Here is a 26,106-nt window from a genome sequence, read left to right as displayed (position 1 = left end):
AGCGAATAGATTCTATTCGCAGGTGTAGTAAATCTCTTATTGTCAGAGAAAGAATATGTTTATGTCTGTGTAGTTCCTATTTCCTATACACCTGGTTCTACTGTTCAATGTGTTGGTCTGGTGTTATTTAACCAGCCATATGGCTATCCAGATAGGTTCATTATTAGGTGAGCCGTTTTTTTATTCTTTCTATCATTTATGGCTAAATTAATAAAATGAATTGTATCAATGTATAGTTGTTTGTCATTTATTTTGTCGGTGAACAGTGAGTTTAATGGATTAAAGGTTCCTATTTATCTAATGATTTTATTAATTAAAATTTGCCCAGGGTTAGTTAAGTTAGTACAATCTAAAATTATATGTTTTTTACCGTCTATTGCATTTCCTCAAAGCATGCATTTAGATGGGTAGGGTATAATTTTTCTATGATATGCTTTTTCATCCGTCCACCATGCATTATGTAAATATAAATAAATATTAGATTGAGTGTTTGGTTCCTTTATTCCCTTACAAGGTTTCCATATGGTGGGCCAGTAAACAATTTGTATTTTACAATATGATTACGTTTGGAGTCTGTTAATTCTCATATTTCATTTTCTAATATCTTTTTTTTCTAGAGTTTGCCATATTTCTTTATTGAATTGAAATGTTTTAATTGTCAGTATTATCTTATAATTACTTTTAGGCTTCTTCTCTGTCATTTTTAATTGTTTATTTTTTTAATGTCAGTTTTGTTACTTAATAATTCGCCAAACCAAAATATGTAAAGTCCCTGCCAATAGTAGGTGGGGTTAGAAGATCAGTTGTTTATTCTATGCATTATATTTGTTTTCTGTTTTGTTATTAGATTAGGGAGAACTTGTCCCCCTAATTCTGTTTTCTTTTTGGAATGTGTTTTTGGCTCAGGTCAAGGATGTATTTGATACATCATTTGAGATGGGAGAGCCTGCGCTATTGGATCGAATATAGATTTATGGTATTGCACATACCCAGCATAAGATCCGAATCGATTAAAAATAGAATTGCATGTACAAGACACATCTAGGTTTTCCATTCATGTGATGCATTATTAGAAATTGAGGGAAAACTGATACAGGTTGAGGATGTTGATTACCCCGCTAATAACCAAGTGAGATTTGTTAACAAAGGAATAATACCGTTGTGCAAAGAAAATCGAACCAATTTTGGACAACGTCGATGCTGTCACGACGATTATTGGGCTTGTCAGATATAGAGATGATTATACGAGAACCGCTGGCCCAACGGTGATGTTTGCCAAAAATGCAACGAATAATGCAGATCATAAAACAAATATAATTAGACGAATTCAAAATTTTCGTGCAGCAATTTCAGCCTTGTTGAAGCTGATAGCGCTTTCATAACTGCATCAGGAATGGGTTTGAAAAAACGCAATTGCAGGCCGTGTGAAAATGGAAGATGCCTTCGATTACCGGGAATCAGTCGACAAATACTTTCTGGTAGAGGTCTTCGTTTACCTAAATCGCAGAGGACCATGATGATGTAGGCGACGGTTTGCAAGCGGCGATTAATCAGCCTTCCTTTCCTAGTGATGTGAATGTCAGTGAAAGTTTTAACAGTGTTTTAATGCGAGATGAACTTGCATCTATGGTGCCAAGCACACCTGAATATGACATCATCAATCTAGATTGATCAACAGGCCCTGCCACTCACTAGTTCGCATACGCAGCAATACATCTACATAGTTATATAGCTTGACTCGTATTGACTTGAACTGTCAATTGAAATTTATAATTATGTACACCAAGTACGGTAAACAACCGTGGTTTCATCCGACTATGCCAGTACAAACACGATTGAATTGTTCCATATGTTGTCATCTAGCTATTGAAACGTTGCATGCACTGGAGCGTTCCCCAACACCGCAGAAGCCCTTATTGATTTCATATTGAAGTACGTGTAGCATTGGATTCCAAGGGTTGTTATCGCGGGTGGCGGATGTGGTAGATTAGCACTCACTTCTCTTGGAAATCCCTCAATGGCTTGCGTTTGAGAGCGCCTCTGACAATCAAATCCAGTTCAAGGCCTTCACGATTGACTTTACTGCTAAGTGCGGCGGAAGCTGTTTAATCTGACTGGAGAAGGGACAACAGCGAGTTTCTGGCGCCTCAAAACAAGACTCATTCGGCAGATGGGGCTCGGTAAACTTGGGTGGACGCCCATCATAGGAGACGGTAAACTGCGACTTCAAACCTCCGCTTTCTTGCGGCTACATCCTGTCACGGAAAAGGCTAAGGGAGTAAACCTTAACAAATCCGGAAACGGAGTCCGTAAGGCGACTTGGCATTGCTTTCAGTGTCATCTCGGCAACTCCTGTAACGTTGCTGAAGAAACGGCATATTGGTTGCACTTTCCCTTTGATCCATCAGCTGTGTGGAGAGGGAGAATCAGCTGCATGGGCAACATCCCTGGATAGGATACTAGAGCTTCGCTTCACAGCGTCGACACAACACGGAAAGCAACATTTTACCGGTTATAACTCATTGCGTGATTGGTGTAGAGTCAGACGCCAGGTTTTCTTCCGACAGTGGGAGAGAAAAACATGTCTGACAGGACAACCACATCCAACCTCAACCTTGGCAGCCCCCAGGCAATAAGGTGCGGTCCCGCCCCAGTTCGCCTGCCTTGCTAGGTGCGTATGGCTTAAGGCACGCTAGTATCTGACAAGCAGACTGTAACTACTACATCAAGAAACAACAAAAGGAAACCAACAAGGAAACCTCCAGTCCTGAAGCTGAGTATCTGGAATGTGCGGACCATGCTGATTGGGCTCTAAGATGACCTCCAGAGAATCAGCGATGTTCGAAAGGCTTCAGTCATCAACGACGAACTTTCAAGACGCCAGGTCGACATCACCTAACTGCAGGAGACACGGCTACCATATTATAGGTCTCTCAGAGAAAAGAACTTCACGTTCTCCTGGCAAGAAAAGAGCGTAGACGAAGACAGAGAGTTTCGTGTTGGATTCACCGCCAGTAGCTCTCTGATAGGGATAAAGGACCCTGCCGACAAGGAGACGGAAGACTGCTATCCATTCGCCTCTACACCACAACCGCGCCTGTCAATCTGATCAGAATCGACACTCGCACACTAAGCGCCACCGCATATATCATTGATTTGTGCTACGACGAGTTAGCCTCGCGCACCGACAGAATTTTCAAAGAAGATAACTTGATATTAATGGGCGACTCCAACGCTAGGGTGTGTGCCGATCATGACTCTTGGCCTTCCTGTCTTGGCAAGTTTGGGAAGATGAATGAGAACGGGCAGCGACTCCAGGAGAGGTGCTTTTACCACTACCTCAGCATCACCAATTCATATGTTCAGACAGAGCCACAGCACAAAGTGTATTGGACAAATCCCCGGTCCAACCACAGGCACCAGTAGGACCTGCTCATTACGAGATGATCTGCCATGAAGGGTGTGCTTCTTACCCATACCTTACACATAGTTGACCACGCCACTGATCACTCGCTGGTCTGCTGAAAGAAAGGTTCTTCAGCAGAAGATCTACTGCTGTAAACAAGAGGGTAAACCACGCATTCATGTGAGAATAACGCCATACCCAGGCAAGGGTGAGGCATCCACTTATGCCCTCTCCAAGGCGTTCGATTCAGGATCTCCTTACGGCAGTAGCAAACAGAGATGGGATCACATCAGATAAAATGTGTACAGCACATCCACACGAATCGTTGGTAAGAAACATTCAAAGAACAATGACTGGTTTGAGGCCAACTCTATCACGCCCATGCCAGCCATAGAAGAGCGTCGCACGCAGGACTACCAGAAGCTAAGTTCAGAGGTTAGCACGGCAGTGCGCCAATGAATATTGGATTCAGCTCTGTCAGATCATCCAGCCATCAGAATATATCGTAAACATCAGAGGCATGCACGATGGTATAAAGAAAGCAATGGGTCCCACGAAGAAAGTGACAGCACCACTGAAGTCTGCCGAAGGCGATCCCATTCGTGACAAGCGCAAGCAGATGGAGCGTTGAGTGGAGTATTACTCTGATCTGTACTCCAGAGAGAACCACGTGACCAAAGATGGCCTCAGCGGCATTGAAAACCACCCAATATGGCCGAACTAGATGAGACACCCGCTCTGGCAGAACTAAAGAAGTCCTTAGAGAATCTGTCCATAGGTCAAACCCCAGGGAAGGATGGCATCCTTGCAGAAGTCATCAAGTGTGGCTACAGCGTGCTGCTCACACATCTGTACGGCTTCCTCTGCCAGTGTTGGGATGAAGTTACCTCAGTTCATGAGAGACGCTAACACCGTAATCCTGTACAGGAAAAAGGACGACAGAATCGACTGCAAAACCTACTGGTGCATATCACTTCTCGGTCTCGTGGGTAAAGTGTTCGCACGTGTCATCATGAACAGACCGCAGACGCTTGCTGACAGAGTACATCCATAGTCGCAGAGCAGGTTCCACCCAGAGCGTCTACAATCGTCATGATCTTCTCCATCAGGCAACTGCAGGAAAAGTACAGAGAACAACACTGACCTCTAGCAGCAGCGATGTCGAACCGACCACTGTTTACAAGGTCCCTTTTTGGTAAACTAACAAAACAAAACGCGAAAATGAAGTGAAATAAGTCTCTGAAAAGCTGGATGTGTTTGGTCGTGTCAGCTAATTTTGTCACTGTGGTGTCATTGTGTAGAACGACGAGTTTACAACGACGATTTTACCTACGGTGACCCTCGTCGTGGTCGCACCCTCCCTGCTGCTTTCAATTAAAAATGTATCAAGACCAATTCGATATCGTGACCGTGAATATACAAGTTTTTGCTATGAAATCATGCGGGGATCACCGTGCTTTACTAAGTTAATTTTTAAACGATTATAATCCATATCACTGCTACACCAAGTCTGAAAAATATTTGTTATCGCATGCGTATCAACTCCTCTAAACACGGCAAGAATATTACAATTTTCCCTGGTAACTTTAGATATTTGTGTGTACCGCTTAGTTACATAAATCTCATCAGTGTTTTTATGCCTTCCTCGCGAAAATATTCTAGCCGGATTTGATTGTTTTTCCAGCATTACGTCATCGTATACAACTAAATTGTTGATATTTCCGTCAAAGTCATCTACAGATGGGGCATCATTGATATTAGTAATAAATTAAGTAACGTCTTCATCCAACAACTTTGCTTTTTCATTAAATCCTTAAGTACTTCATAACACTGCTGATCATCAACTGACGGAGCTATCAAATACAATTTATCCCATTTGAGCCATCTCATTATTAAATTAAGCAGTAATTGTGCTTTAACAGATCCGGGCGGTCCTATAATAATAATTCGATCATAATTTGGTAACATTGAATGACGTTTAATCAGTTTGCGCGCTCGTGTCGCTAAAAAAATCAATTACATCCATATACGTCTAATATGAATTTATATTGTGTGAAGTGCAGATTATCCACAACTACAGATACTGTAACAACTATAACAACACAAATAACAGACAACTACTCACGGGCAAACGTGAACGATGTGGTACACACAAAATTAAATTTATCCAATGTCCAAACAGTAAAAAAGGAGGAGATATTGCCACACAATTAGCAAGGCTACCAGGGGTTTTATGGAGGAAATACACAGGAGAAAACATCTTCCAGGATATAAGTATTGTGGCACTGGTACCAGTCTTGATATCAGACTTGATAAACAAGACCAACCGATACCTGGTGAATATCCAATAAATGTTATTGATCAAACTTGTAATGCTCGTGATGTGTGTTATAAAAGTAAAGATATTCAGCAGCGACGTATCGGAGACGTGAAATTGATTCACGCGCTAAATATCATAACAATAAATCTGTCAAAGAATCATTAGCTAACTGGTTAATAAGATCCATGATGAAATGTAAACTGGTATTAGGGGCTGGTAATTAATCAATAATGGAGTCGATTTATTACAGCCCAAGAGGATACTAGAACGGTAAAGCAGCGATTATTAACCTTGCCAACGCAGCAAATGTTACACGTGTTGTCACTGAGGCATGGTTGGCACGACAGCCAATATGGCTAAATTAGCTACCACCGAAATCTGCAGATTAGCTTCAGCTGCTGCTCAACGTGGATTTACACGTGAACAATTACAAGTATTTCATGAAGAACACATATTTACCACCGAGATCACTTAACTACCTCCGTTACGTCGATTACATTCAAGACAGGTTAACCTGGTATTATCACGTTTATGTCCGCGCCTATTATCTGTTCTATCCACGGTGAACTGCTTTGGCTGCTTACTCGAGTACTGTTCAGCATTCCTGCGTTACAGTCGGCATAATGACTATTTTGCTGTTGTTGCAGAGCCATTATAAATTCGGCGTCAAGATCAAATTCGCGATTAAAATTTTTTCGCACTGTTTATAACTAGCTAATTATTTTCTTATTAGGTCGCTGTTTTCATCATTGCTACTAGTTTCAATAACCAATGACAATTCTAGTTAGCTGAGTTATCTTTCTAACACGCGAAACTGCAAGATAAACTAAGTTTGACCACTCAATACGATCATCAGCAATCCAAACTTGCCTATCAGTAATAGTTAATCCCTAAGATGAATGGATCGTCATTGTGTATGCCAACTTCCACGGCGATTTATTCAAGTTTAATGTGCCATTAACCGCGTTAATATTACTTCGACAACATCATTTAGTGCGAGATTTCGCCGGTATAACAACGTAAATGTTTTGTCGTCGTGAATCTACTGGTCTATAACATAACCGCACAGGTATATTTGGAACTTTTTTCTCTATGCGTCGTAAATAACTGCTGTTGAAGTTCATCACGAACTATCTTTCTACTTGCTATTATTATGTCGCTTGGTTTCCTTGTGTTCCAAAATTTATCCAACGGGGTTTATTTTATCAATGTACGTAGTGTCTCACATTGATCTGTATTCGGTTGAATTCTGATTAACCGTTCAAGCGCTTTTAACATCTCATCGAATAATATCTGGTCTTCATCGATTTCCTTGTAATAATCTACAGAACTCTTGAACCATTCGTGGAGAGACTTTCCAACAAGTGGCCGTGGTTGACCATGATCACCGCACATAATCAAACCGGTATATTTCAACAATAACCAATCAAAAATTCTTTTTTAGCGAATCCGATGACATCGTGCAAATTTCAATCCAAATTGTAACCGCAGGTATATATTTATTGCCCATTCACATAAATGCCCATGCCTCATCGTTGTATCGAAAAACCTGTTATAAGTATACTATTATACCGCCGTTGTATCATTTCTCTGGCAAGTATATGTGTGTGTAAAAGTGAAAAATAACATTTTAATGCGGTCCCAAAATAATTCGATAGCTCGTGTTGTCTTACCACCTCCACCTGCTCCGTTCAAATGAACAGATTTATATCTGGATGTTGGATCATACACAGATGGCACCGTTGACTCTTTTTTCGCACATGCACAACAACGAGAATTATCTTTGATTTCACCATCAGCGGATTTTACATATTGTAACTGTTCCTCTTTTATTTTCCATTAGCGCTAATCAGTTACTTGATTAATTCCACCATCTTTTAACAAGTTTAAATATTTCCGCGGCAACTCTAACTGCGGTTTTAGGAAATCTATTCACATTTGATAATAAATTTATAGAAACATACGCGAGCATTGAAGATTTTAAGCGAACAAACTGCGCCAATTCACCTTCTGTATAACTCACACTTTTACCAAGCTAACTTCCATCGGACTGCAACACTCGTAAATCCGTTCTTATTTTTCATGTCCTTGATTGTAAAATTCAACTCGGCGCTATGCATATAGTCGTCCTTTATCACTTCTACCTTGAGTAAATTTACCTTTAATTTTTCTGCCAAGATCCGTCGCGAATTTTTCCTCGTTGTTAACTCTGCCGTTATACGTGTTACCGAAAACCTTATCGCGGTCGCGTTTGTCATGATAAGGAAATTTCTCTCTGATTTCATGTATCAGCATCGGGTTTATTTAGCTCCGGTAACCAAGCTTCGGTCTGTTTCCGACATGATATAATTGCGGTGCTGACCGTCAACGACAACAATATATTTTATCTTGCATGTATTGTAACAGCACCACGTGGGCGTATTATTTCTCCGAAAATTGTCAACCAAACTAGACATAGCAAATCAGATGAAGACCAACAGCGAACTCAAATGACCTGACACGAGCAACTCCAGTCAAAGTAAAGTGAACTTTAAAACAGGCACACCGACACGTGATCAGTCTTGTTTGTATCAGCGATAAAATCAAACATGTTTCCATGGTAAATTTAACAGTACGATCCCGCGATAATATTGTTATAGTGGGTGTCAACGCGTGTGAATTCTAATCGGATCTCCTTTTTATGTAATGTTCTGAATCATGTAAAATCTCTCCCGATATCGTTGCCACAATAATTGGAAATTTTAATTTGTAAAACACCCCGTAATCGTTAACTATGAGGCATCTCGAGTTGGAACTATCAGACACTGTAAATGAAAAATGGAATTAAACACTCTTTGTAATTCTAATTATTACAAAGTTGGCGAGGGTGACAAAGCACTTTTTTCTCACAGGTTTATTTACTAGTGTTTTAACAGTATAATCTATGACAATCTCGTTATTGATTATATTAATTCAAACAAGACAGACAACCGCTTATCCAACCCGAGTGCGGTTATTCAACACGATAACTGTTGCAGGGGTATATAATTAAACGACCAGTTATTGCCGTCGCTGATACAACCGAAATTAAGTTTCCATCAATTTATTCTGCGACTAAACATTTGTTTGTGTGTCAGATGCATTTGTTTGTGTGTCAGATGTTAGTGAAACGCGACTTCGATCGCATAACGGGTGCAATTGTTCATGGGATTCCTTTATATGGGTACCATTTACATATGCCTGAAAATATCAAACAATTAGACAAATCAATTCGATATAATGAACCCGGTAAACATCGATGAGTTGGAAAGAGAGATCAAGCATTTCCAAGATATGTCCGTTATAGCACCAAACATAGCTGAGCTCAGCGATGAATTCATCCAAGGCGAATATAAAGGTGTTATACAAAGTCAAATCACTGGTCGGCCATTACGCAAAAATGAATACAGTATAATGAATGAAATCAACGATGCAGTAACAAAGGCTGCTCACTCTCCCAAAGTTCCAGTTAGGGAATATTTACCACTTCCTACCATGGTTAGATACAACATTAAACAAATAGGTAAAAATATGAAGAAAATAAAGCAACTGAGAATGAAAGAGAGCGCGGCGAGACTTAGGGAAATTATTCGCTAACACTGTTAACTTCAACAACAACTAGGGTACTTTGGTTTAATACTGCATCACAAACTTATCATGCATGACAAGCATAACATTATCACATTTCACCGCTTATCATTTTTTGTTTAATTCTGTATTTTGCTGCATTCATTCTTTAATCGTAGTGGTTAGTTTCTTTATCTTCGACGATCGCGTTATAATCAGCAGTAAGAATGTGCGGATTTTCATCAGCGAGGTGGTTATAATCATTGATTAACTGATCGTATTGATTTATTAATGTGTTAAACTGGGTTTCCATTTTGGGGAATTTACTTTTTCAGCGTTGTAATTTTGCCTCCAGTTCGGGAATTTTATTGTTCTATGTTGTGGCTTCTACGGTAAATGTATTTAATACCTGTGTGACACCGCTGATGTCATTTATATTTTGCTTTTATATTTTTGCTGATCTGTTCAACTTTCATGGAAATATTATCACCTCATGCTATTCCCGTTACTCCAGCCAGGTAATCATACACAAACACGTGGGCGCGATAGGCATATTATCCACACAGACATTTCAGGTTAATTATGGAGGTATCGTCATCATTATTGGCGACTCAGTCTCGAGAGACCATGCGAATAGCGCCCTTGGGGTGTTGTCTGTCTCTGGGTGTTGGCATCGTCTGCTGTGGCTGTGCAGGCCTATACGTGGTGACAGTCCCTATTTAAGTTGGTGCAGACATACTGGGAAGTCTGAGTTACTGTGGTTGCTGCCGCGCTCTTCTTTCTCTCACGTATCTCCGCCGCCAACTTGTCTCTCCTCGCAATAGCGACTGATATGCCATTGTTTACCGTCAGTCTCCATGTGCCTTGGTCCTCGGCCAGCACTTCTCAGCCATCGGGTAAAATGTCGCATCGCTTCATGTCTCTTTTGCATACATCCTTGAAACGGAGTGAGGGGCGACGACTCTTCTCATGCCAGTTGCATACTGTCCATATAGGATGTCCTTTGGCAGCCTTCCATCCTCCATGCGTCTGACGTGTCTCAGCCATCGAAGGCGGAGTTTGCTCAGCAGGGAGTACATGCTGGGGGTACTTGCACGCTGCAGGATCTTCCTGTGTGGAACACGGTCTTGCCAGCTGATTTTCAGGATGCGTTTTAGGCACCGTATATGGAAGGAGTTGAGCCGGTGCTCTTACCTCATGTGGGTACTCCATGTCTCACTTCCATATAGAAGGGTCCTGAGTACGCAGGCCTGGTAGACTTGGACCTTGGTGTGCTCGGTCAGCGCTTTCTTTTCCCACACCCTCTTCGTTAGTCCTGACATGATGGTGTTTGCCTTTCCAAGCCTTCTGTCCAGCTCCATATCAAACGAGAGACTGTTGCTAATTGTTGACCCTAGGTATGTAACGATGTTGACTGCTTCCAGGGTGACACTGTCGATTTGATGGAAGGGGCAATGGTGGTATATTGCAGGCTGACATTTGTTTTTCCTAAGGTGATGGTGAAACCAAACCGCAGGCAGGCATCAGCAAAACGGTATCACAGTCTCTAGAGGGCTTCATCGGTGTGGGTCACAAGAGCTGCGTCATCTGCAAAAAAAGCATCTTCCTGATGAACACAGCTCTCACTTTGGTATTTGAGCTCAGTCGTGCCAGGTTGAACAGCCTCCCGCCGGACCTAGTGGGTAGATATATGCCATCCGTGGACGAGTGAAAGGCGTAGGTCAGGAGCAGGGAGAAGAAGATTCCAAAAAGGTTTGGTGCCAGCACGCAGCCCTGCTTCATGCCGCTGATAATTGGGAAGGAGGCTGAAGAGGATCCGTCATACATGACTGTTCCCTTCATATCTGCATGGAAAAAGACTAACATGCTGCGGGGTTTTAGGGGGCAACCGATCTTACTTAGAAGTTCAAAAAGGCCCTTCCTGCTGCCCAAGTCAAAGGCAAAGGTGAGGTCGATGAACATCATGTAGAGTGGTTGATCTTGATCTCTGCTCTTCTCTTGGAGTTGTCGTAGGGAGAAGATCATGTCTGTCGTCGACCTGCCAGCTCTGAATCCCCACTGGGTTTGCGGGTACACATGGTCCGCCAGGAACTGCAGCCTGTTTAGTATGATGCTCAAGAGTGAGATCCCTCTGCAATTATTACAGTCACTGCGGTCGCCCTGTTTTTGTAAAGGGTCACAATTGTGACACCACGCATGTCTTGGGGGACTGCTCCTTCCTTCCAGCAGAGGCAAAGTAGCTCATGCAGAGGTTTAAGAATGTTGGTTTTCCACGTTTGATAGCTTCCGACGTAGTGCTATCACTACCTGGTGCTTTGTTGTTTGGGAGGGAGTTGATTGTTTTGCTGAGCTCCTCTAAGGTTGGCACTTTGTCGAGCTCCTCCATGGTGGGCAAATTCTTTATGATGATGAGGGCTGCATCGGTGACTGACGTTTCTCGGGAGTATAGCTCAGAGTAGCGCTCCACCCATCTGGCCATCTGTTGCCCACGGTCTGTGATCTTCTCTCCCATCAGAGATTTCAGGGGAACGACCCCTTTCACTGCAGGGCCTAGAACCTTTTTGATGCCACTGTACATACCTTGGATATTTCCTGACTCGGCACTGCGCTGGATCCTTTGACACAGTTGTATACCGGTGATAAAATTAAATTAATTTCAATGCGACTTCATTGACGAAAACGCATCACTTCCGAATTGCTTGCGATCACACTAAATAGTCTGAATAGGATCAGTAATCTTTATTAAGTTGCCATGGATGATAAAATAATCAGTGTGGATGAGTTTGAAACTATAATTACAGAGATGGAAAATCACTTATGCTTATAAATACAACTAAAAAGCAACGCGGATTTACAAAACGTAAAAGTCGTGTTATCTGTTATTACAATAAAAAAGGATTTAAAATGCCAAACAGCAAACAGATTTTCCACCAGAAACCATTAAAGAAATACAGAGCATGTATGATTCTGTTCCTCCATGAGCAATATGGAATAAGTTCAACCAGATTATATCGTATATGGAATGCTCTCAAATATTACCCCGAGCAAAAACCACCTGAGAAAAATAAAATCAACATTTTATAGTAAGTATGAATAATAATATAACAAAAATCCTTCTTCATCTGATAAAAATTGAAGATGTTTTAGCAGTAACCGCACAATTTAACATGAAACTTATAGCATATAATCTAAAAGAACGACATGAAGTAAAAATGGTGAACCAACGACAAAAGAGATTTTAGATCAAAGAAAGAAAGGAGTTTAGTGAGAACTATATTTTCAATCAGGAATACACGCCTGACTATATGCATTGAAAATCCAAAACCCAGTACATTCATTCATTGCATTGGGGCTAGCAGTCTCAATACCATCAGCAAATTATATTCGTTGCAATTTCAGTTACGAGCGCAAATCAGAAACAGTGTGTATTTACAGACAAACAAAGCCAAATAATCTTCACACTGAGAACTAGTTATCAATCGCAAATACATTAGCTTGTAGTGTGTGTATTGATCACTATCATTGTCTTGCCTGAGTAAGTACAATCTGTGGGATTTTCATTTCTATAATCACCATATGATGGTCTGAGCTTTTGACCCCACTAGAGGTCTTGGGGCAGTTCCATTTGGACGGACTCTACAACCCCCCCAACATGACTGGATCACTTACGTCATGTGTGCATGGGATGATTGCATTCAAAATTTAATATCATAAACAGGCAACAGTCTTGTGTAGGTTAAATATGTCATGCGGGTACAGTCGAGGAGGAGATGAAGGGTCAAAAAGTGGGCCGATGGGGCTAAACCCAAAGTTTGATACTAGCCCCATGTTGGCCTTTCAACACTGATATTAGTTTAGAGTGAGTGCTTATATAGCAAAGGGATATATTTATGGCTTTGACATTGGAATCAACATGGTCAATACCATTTTATGAAAATATTGGAAGCACATACTCTGTAACGACTATATAAGGAAAATTTCTCGAATGTAAGGAACAAATATCATTACATCTTGTACGATTCCGTACCTCCATATTGAAGGGGTCCACTGATTCTTCTACATGTGCCAATTGGTATATTTACTTCCAGTTCCAGTTTCCAGTTAATAATTTTTGTATCGTTTGACAAACTAAAACATCTGCTCGTAACTGTCACAACAAATAGTTGATATTACCGATATATATATATATATATATATATATATATATATATATATATATATATATATATATATATATATATATATATATATATATATATACATAACCTTTTAACGAATTTTCCTTTTTAAAAAGTCTAAGCACTTCTTCAGACCTACCATTAGTTAGTCTCAGTAAGGAAGTTGATTTTTGTCCATAAGATTGACCAGTTTTCAGTAATGTGTAACAAAATATCAATAACTGCTATTGTAAGGCTGGAAAACGTAATTAAAAGTTCGATGAATCGACGATAAACAGTACGTTCAATTGAACCGTTTGTAAAGTACACGTAGACTTTATTTACCACTAGCATAGTTGCACAAACTCTACTTCCAAACCCTATGTAGCTCAATGGCTTTTTCATATCTCTTAACTTGACATAATTCTTGGAACTTCTTTTCCATTTCACATGACGACAGCAATCATATCTTCCGCCACGAGACATGCTCAAATTGGCACGTGACGTCCAGTAAACGTCATTGTGTCCTTATCCGCTTTTATTCACAAGAATCTGAATACTCCGTTTTATTCTTCTGTGTTGATTTTAAGCATTATTCTAGAAGATCTTATTTTCGTTTCGTCATTTTTAAACATTATATATGGGCACTCACCAGTTATTATGTACTTTTGAGTACCGTATGCAAGGTGAATTTGTTTGCATTAGAAACACGCACAATGGAGGGAATATTGGCATACCTCTGTGCTACATTAATGTAATGTGGTTGATGTTTCTTTGGATATTGTACTTTTGGAAATCGTACATGATTGAAACACACTGCCATTCCATTTTATTCGCTAAATTTACTTTCACATTATGATTAAAATACATTGAACATCTGTTAGAATATTTATTTTTATGTCGGAATAAGTCTTTCAATAATCATGACCCAGATCCTAATAAATGTGTTTACGTCTTTAAGTAATTGAATTTTTCCTTCCAGTACATGTTATGTTTTCAAAAGGATTAAGTCTATTAATTATGTTATAATAAAGTACGTGGTATAAATTTCATAGGCTATGTATTTTATGGGAGGTTTATAAAGTCATAGATCCACACAAAGATCAACATGATTATTTCGATTGATTATGATCCAGCTATGTGAACCACAATTATTAAGTAATATTAACTAGTTATTCATTGCTTTATAAACTAACATAAAAGTTCGTAGTCAGGAACACGGTAACTTGATATTGTAGAAGGCCAAATACTTAATACAATTAAGCAAAACATAATGATCGTGAAAAAAACTAACCGACAATACAAATTAAAAGCATATACACCTCTCCGTGTAACAAAATAAGTAAAATATGAATGTGAATAAAATCATGTACAGAATGTGAAGTCTTAAGAAAAACAGAAAATATGCATAATATTTTTTAGACGAACGTGGATCTTTAATTCCAGTGGATTATCTTTTCCCTTGAAGTGCCCGATGTCAGTATCGTATTCTCCAACATCCAACTAGACCTTAATAATCTGTGAATTTTGTTTCCCATATTGACAATGAAAATAAAAGGGTTGTGATCACTAAAAATAAACTCAGAGGTGAAGCTGAACTAATATATGCTTCGAAGTGTTACATTGCTACTATCAAAGGCAAACATATATCCTCCATTGTGGAATAATGTATCTGGTGGTTACTGTATTTTCCTTATGAAAATAGCACAAATATGATCAACATTATTTTCGTCTTCACTCCACAAACCGCGGCATTACCTGCATCAACAGCCATTTTGTTATACTGACAAAGGTGTTGTACGCTTCAAAATGACCACTAACTTAACAAAAGACGCTAAAGGTTTAACTTTTCAATAGCCCGCAATATCTGCTAGATATGTAACAGAAACAAGAGAAAGGTCACTTTCGAATAAATTAATTGTAAATCTTACACCAACGAGTCTCTAGGAAATATCAGTATTATCTTTAAATGTCCTCAAAAGATGTCATTGCGGTCGATACAGTCATTGATGAAGGAGACTCACCTATCTGGGCCAAATGTAACCAGGTTCATTAAATGTACGGAACTCGTAGGAAGATATAAGGATTTCTGAGCAGTTTCATATAGAATGTGATGCCTAAAAGTTGTTCCTGATTGCGATTTGCAAGTGCTCCAACTGAAATGGTTTGTTTGTACAAAAGTCATGCTTAGCAGAATACCTACCGATAAACAACAAAAAATGTGAGTGGAGGAATAATCATAGCTCCCCCCGCAACGTCTTCAAAAGATGACACCTTTTCCTCATGAGCACAAGCTTGATATTACAATGGATGGAATTTTTGAATCGCTGCTTAATACGAGCTGTGTGAGGATATCTTTAACAAACTTTCGTTTCAGAACAGCACCATCTATCAAAGTTTCTTGCTTTCTCATCGAATTTGGTTAGGTTAGCTAATTGTATGCAGTTCCTTACCCTTTGCCGATATGCCTCAGGTAACAATGCATAACCCTTCAATATGTATTCCTTAACCTACCGCCACAATCAACACTCTTGCATCGACGTTGGAATGTAAATATAACGAGCTCTACGAATAGTATAACTTTGAAATAATTAGCTAAAGGCTCTCTAGTCTTTTGGAAAGTTTCAAAACTTTTCTACAATTGAAGAAAATGCAGACATACTTGTTTTTTCCTGTATAGGTGTAGGAATTAATGTGGTATATATTATAGCCTAAAAAAACTGAGTTTATGTTTTGTGGTTGGTCTACTTATTTTAATCTAAATTGAAATTTCCTCTCTTTTTAACTTCTCTTCATCTGTATTAACTGTCTTCAATATGTTACGTATTAGCATTAGAATATATTCTCTTCTCTATGCATATATATATATATATATATATATATATATATATATATATATATATATATATATATATATATATATATATATATATATATATATATATATATATATATATATACATGCATACATACATACATACATACATGCACTGATTACGTTTAAAATGATGCAATGGTACACAATAGAGGAAACCGCGATACCAGGATCTGCTTCCGCAATCCCGAATATGTTATTAAATTTGGAAATTGTGTGTTAAGCCATATGTTGTATATATACATTATTTGGATCGCCTCATTATTTTCATATTCAGCGAATTGTTTAATTATTATCATAAATAATTTGTTAATTTTCTTGAAGAATGATTTGTTGGTAATTTTTTAAATTTTGATTTCCTATAGATAAGCTGCAACTTAATGTCACATCTGTTAAAGTAAATTGTAACATGTTTGTATGATATATGTACATGTGTGTATGTCTATACAATATATATATATATATATATATATACATATATATACAAATTTACATATACAAATATGTATAAAAATATAAAGAAACGTAACGAAAACGCAATATCTAAACAAATGAGTGAGAGAACTGATAGCAAACGAGATGTATACGCAACATAGATTAAGAGAGGAAAATAAAGGAATTTGAATTATTTACATTCGATTGTAACGATTTAAATGGATTATTATGTTCCCTCTGACTTTGAACACATATAGATAATTTATAATATCGAAATAAAATGGGTCCATTTCCCTAATTTACTGAACAAGCATATTATCATTTATCGTTTTCAAGTTAATTTGTATGTATGTATGTATGTATGTATGTATGTATATATGTATGTATGTATGTATGTATGTATGTATGTATGTATGTATGTATGTATGTATGTATGCATGTATGTATGTATGTATGAATGCATGTATGTATGTATGTATGTACGCATGTATGTATATATGCATGCATGTATGGATGTATGTAAGTATACCTGTATGTATGTATGTATGTATGTATGTATGTATGTATGTATGCATGTATGTATGCAGGCATGTATACATATGTTTTTCCCACTTATTGTCAGTTATATCTATTTTGAGGAAACGTATTCCATAAAAACACAAGTTAACAACACTGCGGTCTTTGGCTAAGTAGAATGCCACATAACAGATAATATCTTCCTGTTCGGGGTCTATCGTATGTAATGATTACATTAGTTCTATCATTCTTAGGTTAACGATGAAAATTGTAATTCTGAGCCGACACTACTGGACTCCATGTGGCTGCGTGCAAACTATTCTTTGGGCAGTAATGCAATACTCATTTATTTATTTTACACAGATAATGATAATACATTTTTTCGCACTCTAAACGCTGCTACGGGAAAACAAAGTAGTAAATGGAGAGGTTAGGAGTATGAAGAGCATTTATAGTGGCGAATGCGAGAGCAAAGTATTTTTATGTTATGTTTTCTTCCGACTATTCCTGAAATCTAAGTCTCTACAAATGTATTAAATTCTGATTATTATTAGTAATATTAACGATTACTAAATCACACGTTTCACATGTGCGTTTTCATTTACATTTACATTTCGCTGTCACGATTATTTTATAGTATTTGATTTCATATTGGAATGTACAATAAAACATCCCATGTAAAGTAATAAATAGGTTGTGACTTAGTGTAATCATCTCGTTTTCTCTTCATGTAAATTCAGTGTAGGATGTACATCTTAATAGATTGGCTAATATATAGATAGCTAAAGAAATTAAATTGAAAATGTAAGTATCGATGTTTTTAAGCAATTTCTAAGTCCCTACTTAGATTTGCAACATCCTGTTGAAAAAGACAAAGGAAAACATGTCTAATATGTGTATTCAAATACCCCTGCGCCACTGTCCAATATTTTCATGGTTGACTACATGTAATATATTGCAATTGTACAACCCATACTAGACAAACTAACAAATTATAAAGGCAACAATTATTAAATTGGGATACGGTTCAAAGGACAGAATAATGTATCATATTTGACATTTCATTTGTTTTCGCGTTCGGTGTTATACAATTGAGCTATCACAGGGCACACATTATAGAAATGCATTTGGTTAAACTTATAAATTGGATGTCAATATCGAATTTAATTTGATATACTGGACCCGGAGTTGTTAAAAAAGGCCGTAGGAAAAAATTGCTAATCAATGTTTTGTATAGAAAAAAGGCAGGCTGAATTATTGAGAGATATACTTTCTTTCTCTGTCTCTTTCTCTCTCTCTCTCTCTCTCTCTTCGAATGTGTATATCTTTGCACATGCATGTACAACTTTATGGCCTAAATATATGGTCTTGGTTACGTAGATATTTTGAGCACAAGGATACACATTTTGCTTGAATTTTCAATTAATCATGTGTAATCAATAAATTTAAAACCTTTGCAGTCAACACAATGGAATGAGATTACGTGTATATTTCATGTAGTAACAAGTAACAAGTATTTTCCGTGAAAAACAAGATAAGCGGATTTAAGATTGGCATATACTGATGATTTATTGGTTTATTTTAACCTTTTAACTTCAAATATCTCGTGCTTTCTCCCAGTTACCCATTCTGTTGATTGGAGAAGAAACGAAGCAGTTTTATGGAAATCAATATATCCATGAACCAGACAATGATTGTATGCGCTTTTTTGCAGATAATTCTCATACTGCAAGGTAGGTTATATAAATTCGTATAACATACAAACTGTATTTTAATTTGCGGAGCATACATAGCGTTTCCAATGATGTTATGAAGATGATGAGATCTTTTGCAATGTTGTTATCATATTTATGTTTTTTTTCTTTTCTCTTTCTTATTAAAGTCATTATTGGTCATCCTGGTAGACCCTTCTAGTGTAATAAAGAGGCATGCAATGTCAAATGAAAATGACAACTACAAACCTCGTTGGCGCGAAGATCGTTATTTGAAACATTACAATGATGTCAATTTGAATAAGAAATAATATTTATAGCAGAGGGTGCAAGACAAGGAACTTCCTGTATAAATTAACACTTTGTCCAAGACCTTATGTACATTTTGTCATGGAATTCAGGGTAAAACTGGTGCAATTACACACTTTATCTAGCTCCCTCTATATATGAAACAAACCTTTTGCAGAGGAGAAATTAAATAATAGTCATACTATTTTTAGAATTGTAGTCGCAAAGTCTTGGGAAATGTAACTGATTAGTAAATTAAATTCTGTCCTTTGCTATTTGTCTGATGCGCTATGTACTTCCAAAGTATAATTTGATTAATTAATCTGGTTTAATTACCTAAATTATCGTATTGTCAAGGATTGTACTACACTTTTTTATCTCTTCAATCATTGTGTGTTAAAACTGGAAGTGTACAATTTATATGGTCCCGCTTTTCATATAAACTTCCGTTTATCTCGTCCTATTCATCTTTCTCACCTACCTCCCTCAATAGGTCGACGCTTCCGTTCCTGATTAAAGCAATAACTATATTTGCCCAATAAGTATTATTTTGAAGATGGCCAAGATAGAAACATGAAACAGTACAGACGCCGAACACAAGTTTTGGTAGACAAGCCAAGATTGTTATAGAGATACCATATCCCGCATTTTTCAGCACATATGGTAACAAATGAGAGAATGCTGTTTAAGTGGTTTATTGAATGACTTCAGTTTTGTGTTCGATATTTATATGATCGCCTCATTTAATATATGTAGTATCCACCCTCGTGTTTTTCAAATTTCCCTTCTATGCGTCTTGTGTTTCCTTTTCCTAAGTTCATAGTTGATATAAAAGCCACGAGTTAAATTATATCGTTCTTTTTTACATATCAACTTGCGTCCGAATACATTATTGCAAGATGATACTCACTCCTTGAAACAATACGCTTACCACCACCCGTATTTCCTGGATTCACTTTAATCGTGTATGCTGATTATATACATATACATGAATTAAGGGACCGGTAGGGATGGATAGAACTAATCTGTACCAGTAAATTATATTTTCGAAATTTTGTAAGCTGTTTCACCACATCTGAAAACAAAGGTAGTCCGAATTAATAATGCAGCACTGCGGGGGGGGGGGGGGGGGTGTCGTTTTTGTAACGGAAATGTATGTAAATATGTTTATATATACGTTCATGACATCTTGTCAGATTTCTTTATCCAATATATATTTCCTTGTCTAAAGTGATGGACAGTAACATTGTGTTTGTTCTAGCTCACAAATTATTCGTTCCTGATGCTACTGCTGCTTGTTCGGTAAGCACAAAACAATTAAGATGATCGTGGCCTGATGGATTTTTTTTTTAAACTTTCAATATGAAAAGAGAAGAAAGTAAAGGAATAAAAATTATGAAAATTATTTCTCAGATACTTTCATATATATCAGACATAATTGTATAATACAGCTAATCAATTCGGACAACTAACATGAGCTTACGAACTCATTAATATCATCATTTATGCATGCACGTGTTTAACATCTACCGGTGTTATGTCATTTCCTAGTATGATTCAAGTCTAGTTCAACAACGTGAGTTAGGTAGACCTTTAAAGGGTTTATAAAATTATATAAAGGTATTAACTGATTGTACTACCTTTGAGGAAATACATTAGTTTAGTTTCAATTTCAAATTTTATATTTAGCAGAATATTTCCTGCTCAAAACAATTCTCAATATTTATTGGTGAAATAGTTACTATGAATAGTTTTCTGCAAGGTATTATGTTAATGTGAAAAAATAGTATGATTTCGAACCTGTTTGATTTATATAAGGACCAACGGATAGTATAATCTTGTACAAGATTATCCATTGTTGTGCAGAATATGTATATACAATTATATGCTAACATTATTGATTGGTACAAGGATTTATTCGTTCACGATGATGCGCCTGGCTAATGTTGTAGTTAATTTGCCTGCTCAAATATAAACCAGATGTCGTGCAGCCAATGCATGCAATCATTAATTCAAATTCGGCAATTTGCTTTCGTCCAAAAACAGGAGCAGTATTGATATAAGCTAACTGTTTATCATAATCCGCATATTTTTTAACCTTTAAGTGCACACAAAATCGATTACCAAAAATAGCATATCCGTTAAGACGTCAGTCGGGATCAGATACCTAGTACTGTTATGCTTCTATTAGACGCTTTGTTATATTTGTGCAAGAATAACAATTTTCATTTTTAAATTATCATGTTCTTCTATTTATCTTCAATTCACAACTCGTGATTTTATTTCCAATTTCCATATTAAAGTTTAGAATTGCGATGTGGTTTTAAATATTGTGCCTAACTAGCAATTTACACAGACATGAAGAAAATTGTCTGGTAGAGATTTAAAAAGGCATAACTAAGGAAAAATAATTTTTATAAACATCAAACACGATACTGTTTCATAAACGAAACTATCTTCATTCTGTAAATATGCCTAGAACATTCGTGCTTACACACATTATCCAAGGTAGCATGCTTAAGGTGTTAGTAGTGCTGGCATCGATGCCCGTTCCAGAACAGCTGAAATATCTTGCACAAGAGATACTACTCAAATGATTGACAATATTAACAAAAACAAAATTCATCCAGTATAATGACTCATCTAGTGTTGTGTTCATATTGTATGCAAATATGAGGAACCATCCGGGACGACATTAACAATTTGGGTTGTATTGCAACAAAAGTGATATACACGGGAGTATATGAACCAAGAAAGGTTTGAAGTGAGATTTAGCTTGCATGACTTAAAACTTGAGTAAAAGAAAGAAGAATGCAGCAAATCAGTAAATAGTCTCATTATTGGATGAAGTGTTAAAAGAAAATATTACATGGCATAGGTAAATACACATAAAAGACAATGCGATGTGTTCCTAAACATGAAGACTGAACCACCAATTGCACCAATAGGTGAATGGAGACGGGATACTAACCGTTCACATTTTCCCGTCTTGCATCCAAAACTACCTGGGGATAGGATCGATGAAGGACGAAATATCATATATGTGACTCCCGTCGAGAGAGGTGCTGTCACTAACGGAAAGTGGTGCCTCAGAAGGAAAGCAAACCTAAACGACCACTTTCAGACATACCAAGGTCTCATCTAAAAGTGATTCTACTTAATACGTTGTCAAATAATATATTGTTTGTCTGTAAGCTTGTGCGTGGCATTATCCATATTCCACTCTGCATAGTATTTTTAATATGGCAAATGTATTTTCACTATTTAAAAAATGTGGAAGGTAATGTACTTTTGAACAGATAAGATTATTTTTCAAGCCAACCGGCCATTTTATAAACTTTCTACATTACATAGTATATAGTTTCCATAATGACCTATTGCAAACAAGTTTCATTTACATAACATGAAAGTGGCATAAAGGTTTGCCAACAATATCTTCACTGTGCCTGTTGCCAATACAAACAACTTCACATTATTTCCAAACATGTCGCAGAAGAACGGTATATCTGTGTAGCGTCACCTAAGTAAGAAATATATAGAGTTAGCACACTTTGATTATGCATTGATTTTTTGTTCATTGGGATTACTTCAAATATTCCGTGTATTCTTCACGTTACCCATTGTATAACTTGGAAAAGAAAAAGAGCAGTGGTGTGGGATCCAATGCTTCCATGACAACCAAGATGATTGTGTACGCTATTTTGCAGATAATTCTCTTACTACAAGGTAGTTAATTTAAAAAAGCATAACATAATATTCTGTGTCTCTCCCTCTTGGCTCATAGAGTCTTGATTAAAGTAATATATATTTGTCTAATACAAATTAATGATACGATATGTACCAGTAGAATATGTCGCAGTATGACGAACAAAAGTATTCGTTTAGATGTTCTAGGATTATCGTATCCCAAGTTTTTCAATATATATGTTATTGCAAGAGAGAATATTGTTAATTAGTTTATTTAATGACATTAGTTTGCTTACGATATTTACAGGATTACATCATTTTATCTAAGTATTTATCTGCCCTGCAGTTATATGAGTGTCCCGACTAAGCTCATTTTCGTCTTTTCCCAACCGGCTTTTGTTTCCTGTGCTCTGTATCACTGCGTCATTATGTTTTCCTAAGTTAATAACCGTATAAAAAACTATGAATTAAATTATATCGTTTGTGAATCCAGAATATAAAAAATATACGGCATTTGCTTAGGATAAAAAAGACTGTTCTTTTCATTTTTAACATACTTGCTTCAAAGTAGAATTTTTCCAGGAGTAAACTTCATGTTTGGCACAGGACGCTGACCCCGAGACTCTTTTCAAAAATTATCTGCTCCCGTAAGCTGATCATGTAAAGTAAGTGATTCAAGTGAGCGGAAGTATAGTGATTATCTAGACTGCAAAAATATATATTGCCATTTTGTAAACAATTTGACCATGTCTAAATATAAGGCTAGTTGGATTTAGCCATGCTTCAAGGCGGATACGTCATTTTTGTCGTCGAAATAAGGGAAATAACTTCACAGAGACTCAAAAAGTCCCGCACTATTTGTTGATTCAAACATATATTCCCTTGGCTGAAAGTAAAAGCAATTTCCATTTACTTGTTATAGCTCACAAAGTATGAATTTTGGATGCTTCAGGTACAACATTTTTATAAACACAAGTAATAGTCGCATATGAAATATTCTACTTTTACGGGTGAAAATATAGGAATAAAAAACATAATAGTATTTATTCAATGATGACAATCCGTTTTGATCTTAAGAGCTCATGAATTTGATCATTTTTTTCATATATATTGTAACATGCTGTCATCGTTAATTTTCTTTTAGCAAGATTAAACATCGTTGGATAGGTACGCTTTACACGGTCTTGGAAACATCAACAACTATAAACAGTAACAACACAGATCTCATTTCTTTTGAGAAGATACATTAATTTAAACGTCTGTTTAAAGTATAATGTCTTGATAACCTTTGATAATCTCAATACAAAAAATCGTAGCCATCATTTCAATTCACTATCAATAATTTTCAGCTTATTATTGTGGTTATGTGATGGTAGATTATGATTTGAAACATTTCTGATCAATGTAACGGGTGAACTGTTAGACAACGGCTCATCGCCTTTATCCAGGGGTTTACTAAATAATTACATAATATGGCACTAAACAGCAATCAGTTGGTAACTGGATAAGTCACACTTATGCTGATTTGTAATTAACTTATTTGATCACAATTAAACGGCTCTCCTAAAGCCAATGTATACAATCATTATTTTCAATTTCGTCAATTTTTTTTTGTTCTGAAACCTAGAATATATGTGCTTTACGTTATTTATATGGACTGAATTCATGTCATATTGCAGCTCATATTGTTTTAGAAACTTTTAAATGAACTGTGTGAAGTGAGGATATTCCCTATAGCAAAGGATTTTAAAGAGACCCATTGTGGGATAGGTGACAACACACACCATATCCGAGCAAATATTATTTGTATTTAAATTGCTTAAAGGAAAGCAAACATGAAGACGCATGACGTTTACCAGGAAATACATAACATTTTATATTATGATGCATATTCAAGATTTGCCAGATTATGTCATACTCGTTTAAATTCTTCGCTGCTCAAATTTGCTAAAATATGTCATACTGAATGTTGACGAATCTGCTAGTAGTTTTTTTGATAATATTTGTGTCAGTTCATATGGCTAGTGGACTTTGCATTACTCGCACCGGTCCACCTGTCTTTTTACAATTTGGAATTTACATGACATGATTTTATTAGTGCAATTTACATTTACATTGCTGTTCACATGGACATGGACAAGCATTTAAAACGAACTAGGTGCAGTTTCTCTATGGCGTTTGTTCGTGCCTTGAGTTAGTTATAAGTATATATAAAATCTGAAGTTGAAATAGGATCCAACACTGGATGCGTTATTGTGCGTGTAGTGGTTTATGATAGGAAAGAGTGTCAATAGTCTTCTGATGAATCGCAATAATATAATGCAAAATATATTTGACTGAATTTACCATGATTCCAAGTTGATGATTATGTCCAAGAGTATTATTAAAGAGCACTTTGTATTTCAAGTTAATACTATTCTGAATATATAATTCCACCTAAAAAGCAAACCACTGAACACTATAAATGAGTCCTCTAAACATGTTAATTGCAAGAATGTCTCAAGTAAACAGGATTAAAGTCAAACATATTTGACCCAATTAGCTTCTGATTGAAATGCTATGACGTAATGCAATTATCCTTTCTAGAACATGCTGGCATTTCGACAATAAAAATTGTGTTACTAATATTATAATGAAGATGCGGCGAACATCAGTTCGGCAACTTATTTGCATGTGTAGGTTGGCGGGTCAATAACCATGACCAAGACTCTAATACATGTGTTTACGTGTTTATGCTGATTGAATATTCCATTCTAGAATATTTTAGGTTTTCAAGAGGTTTAGATATGTTGCTAATTTAATAATAACGAATGTGGTATCCATCACATAGGCTAGGTATTTCTTGTGGGGGAATTATAATATCCTAGACCCAGAAACATATAAATGTTTATTTTGATTGATAATGATCCACCCGTTTAAACCACCCTCATAAAAGAATATTAATTATTACTTGTTTACAAAATAAACCAACACCAAAGTCAATAGTCAATAGCACAGTGAACTCGATATTGGAGAATTTCAATTGCTTAATAAAATTATATATATAAAAATCTAACAAACAATACAAATTAAAAACACATAACACCTCTTCTCTTAAAAACTAAGATGCATACACGAAAGATTTA

The 26,106-nt window shown here is 36.7% G+C and overlaps 1 protein-coding gene across 1 annotated transcript in view; it reads left to right on the top strand.

Moving 5' to 3' along the window:
* Window positions 1-18,888: 18,888 nt before the first annotated feature.
* LOC149788817 (uncharacterized) overlaps window positions 18,889-26,106 on the top strand; it is a 26,987-nt gene continuing 19,769 nt past the window's right edge. The window contains exon 1 of the mRNA XM_089975782.1: window positions 18,889-19,027. Within this exon, the coding sequence (XP_089831908.1) occupies window positions 18,955-19,027 (73 nt within the window). The 5' untranslated portion in view covers window positions 18,889-18,954. The remainder of the gene's footprint in view (window positions 19,028-26,106) is intronic.

Source organism: Sinohyriopsis cumingii, chromosome 11, assembly GCF_028554795.1.
Source record: "Sinohyriopsis cumingii isolate HCF-2022 chromosome 11, ASM2855479v2, whole genome shotgun sequence".
Lineage (NCBI taxonomy): Eukaryota > Metazoa > Mollusca > Bivalvia > Unionida > Unionidae > Sinohyriopsis > Sinohyriopsis cumingii.
Note: the sequence above shows the minus strand (reverse complement) of the source record. Positions and strands in the feature narration are given on the sequence as shown.